Raw genomic sequence first — 2,500 nt, forward strand, 5'->3', positions numbered from 1 at the left:
TCCCAAACCTTTGTGTTCCAAACCTTCAGGCCCTAAAGCCATAGAAATGGCTCTCGTAGAGCAGGAAGTGTGTGTTGGGTGTTCGCTCTCAGTCTGCCGTGTCTGTGCGTGAGCGCAGGTCTTGGTAGGACATGCCGGTGAGGGGTTTAGGTGGGACTGGCGGCCTTATTCCCAACCACCTGGTTGCAGTGTTGTGCCAGGGTTAGGTCACGTTGGACCTGCGCTGCCAGGATGCCAACCTCACACGCAGGTGTCTGTGCTGGGGGAGCCATGCCCACTGCTGTGGGCGCAACTGCCATGTATGGCACACAGAAATACATACACACACACACACACACACACACACACACACACACAAGCACACACTCCCTGTGAGGCAGTCCTTATTGGATAAGTCAAGAGTGTGTTTTGTGTGCCAGTTATAGCTTTACCCTGGACCCTATGTGTGTGTATATGTGTGTGTTTTCCATTCACACAAGTGTTTCCTTGGGTGAGTGCTTGAGTACACGTTCAAGATGTCTTTGACTGTCCATAGGCTTAAGTAGGAGAACTGTGGTTGCCTGCGATCTGGTAGTGATTAGCGTCCTCTACTGGCCAAAGAGAGGAATGCTGACTGACTGACAGTGCCCCAGGCACAACAACACAGTTGTAGAACAGACAGGTTTGCACACAGAAGGTCTGACGGTCTGAAAAGTCCAAAGCGGGTGAGCGAGATCTAAGGTAGAACAACATGATGACCATTAGAAAACACAGCAGGCAGGAAGAGCGGATATAATTAACATCTTTCTTTCTTTCCCTCTCTCACTCTCGTACATATGCGCTGACTCACTCCCTCACTATCTTTGTTTCATTCTCTCTCTCCCTCACACACTCTCAGACTCTCAGACACACACACACACACACTCTCTCTCTCTCACACACACACACACACACACACGCACTTTCCAAGCTGCCCATGCTGACCAGCCCCTTCTCTCTGTCCCCTCCCCTGCAGTCTTCTCCTTCCCAGCGCTGACGGAGGAGGAGAGCCTGAGGGGGGTGAACAAGCCCCTGCCCAAGCAACTGTGGGAGGCCAAGAAGGTGAGAACAGCACGCTGGAGAACCAGGCTCGTTAGGAGGGAACCGCTCTGAGACCGAGAAAGGGGCAGACTATTAAAAACCAGCTCTGCATAGCATAGGTTTATGGAGAGAAAAGAGCCGAGCTCGGAGCTAACACCAGTATGGTCACGGATTCAAAGCCCAGACCGCAGCAGGGCTGATGGTATTATAGAATAGTATAAGTTATTAGTATACTATAAGCCTTGAGTGTCTGTTAATGGCTGTAATACAATAGGAGTTATACAATGATGGCATTATGTGGAACTTGTATGTTATCAAGACGATACACACAACACAAGACTCTTTTTGATGACGATAACAAAACCAAATGTACATGTGAACTTGTTTTGAGGTGGTTTTTGTGCACAGCAGACCTGATGTCCAACTGTTCATGGCTCTCCTGTGTTTCTGACTGCAGGTCCAGTCCTTGTCCTCGCGCCCTAAGTCATGTGAAGTGCCTGGAATCAAGTGAGTGGTCCCTGCCTGCCCTGCCTCTCCCCTCATCTCCGTCACACCTGCACTCTCCTCTCCGTCACACCTGCACTCTCCTCTCCGTCACACCTGCACTCTCCTCTCCGTCACACCTGCACTCTCCTCTCCGTCACACCTGCACTCTCCTCTCTGTCACACCTGCAATCTCCCCTCCTCTCCGTCACACCTGTGCTTTACTATCCTCTCCTTTACGTCACACCTGCACTCTCCTCTCCGTCACACCTGCAATCTCCCCTCCTCTCCGTCACACCTGTGCTTTACTATCCTCTCCTTTACGTCACACCTGCAATCTCCCCTCCTCTCCGTCACACCTGTGCTTTACTATCCTCTCCTTTATGTCACACCTGCACTCTCCCCTCCTCTCCATCACACCTGCACTCTCCTCTCCTCTCCGTCACACCTGCACTCTCCTCTCCTCTCCGTCACACCTGCACTCTCCTCTCCTCTCCGTCACACCTGCACTCTCCTCTCCTCTCCGTCACACCTGCACTCTCCTCTCCTCTCCGTCACACCTGCACTCTCCTCTCCTCTCTGTCACACCTGCAATCTCCTCTCCACTCCCGTCACACCTGTCCTCTCCTCTCTGTCACACCTGCACTCTCCTCTCCTCTCCTTCAAACCTGTTCTCTCCTCTCCGTCACACCTGCACTGTTCTCACCCCTCCTCTCCTCTCCTCTCTGTCACACCTGCACTCTCCTCTCCTCTCAGTCACACCTGTCCTCTCCTCTCTGTCACACCTGCACTCTCCTCTCCTCTCCGTCACACCTGCACTCTCCTCTCCTCTCTGTCACACCTGCAATCTCCTCTCCACTCCCGTCACACCTGTCCTCTCCTCTCTGTCACACCTGCACTCTCCTCTCCTCTCCTTCAAACCTGTTCTCTCCTCTCCGTCACACCTGCACTGTTCTCA

General features: G+C 52.6%; 1 protein-coding gene across 1 annotated transcript in view; it reads left to right on the forward strand.

Annotated features, from left to right (window-relative positions):
• Positions 1-2,500, forward strand: part of crtc3 (CREB regulated transcription coactivator 3) — a 54,038-nt gene that overhangs the window by 38,232 nt on the left and 13,306 nt on the right. The window contains exons 8-9 of the mRNA XM_080843943.1: positions 995-1,080; positions 1,517-1,566. Of these exons, the coding sequence (XP_080700069.1) occupies positions 995-1,080; positions 1,517-1,566 (136 nt within the window). The remainder of the gene's footprint in view (positions 1-994; positions 1,081-1,516; positions 1,567-2,500) is intronic.

Source organism: Sprattus sprattus (genome assembly GCF_963457725.1).
Source record: "Sprattus sprattus genome assembly, chromosome: 8".
Taxonomy (NCBI): Eukaryota; Metazoa; Chordata; class Actinopteri; order Clupeiformes; family Clupeidae; genus Sprattus; species Sprattus sprattus.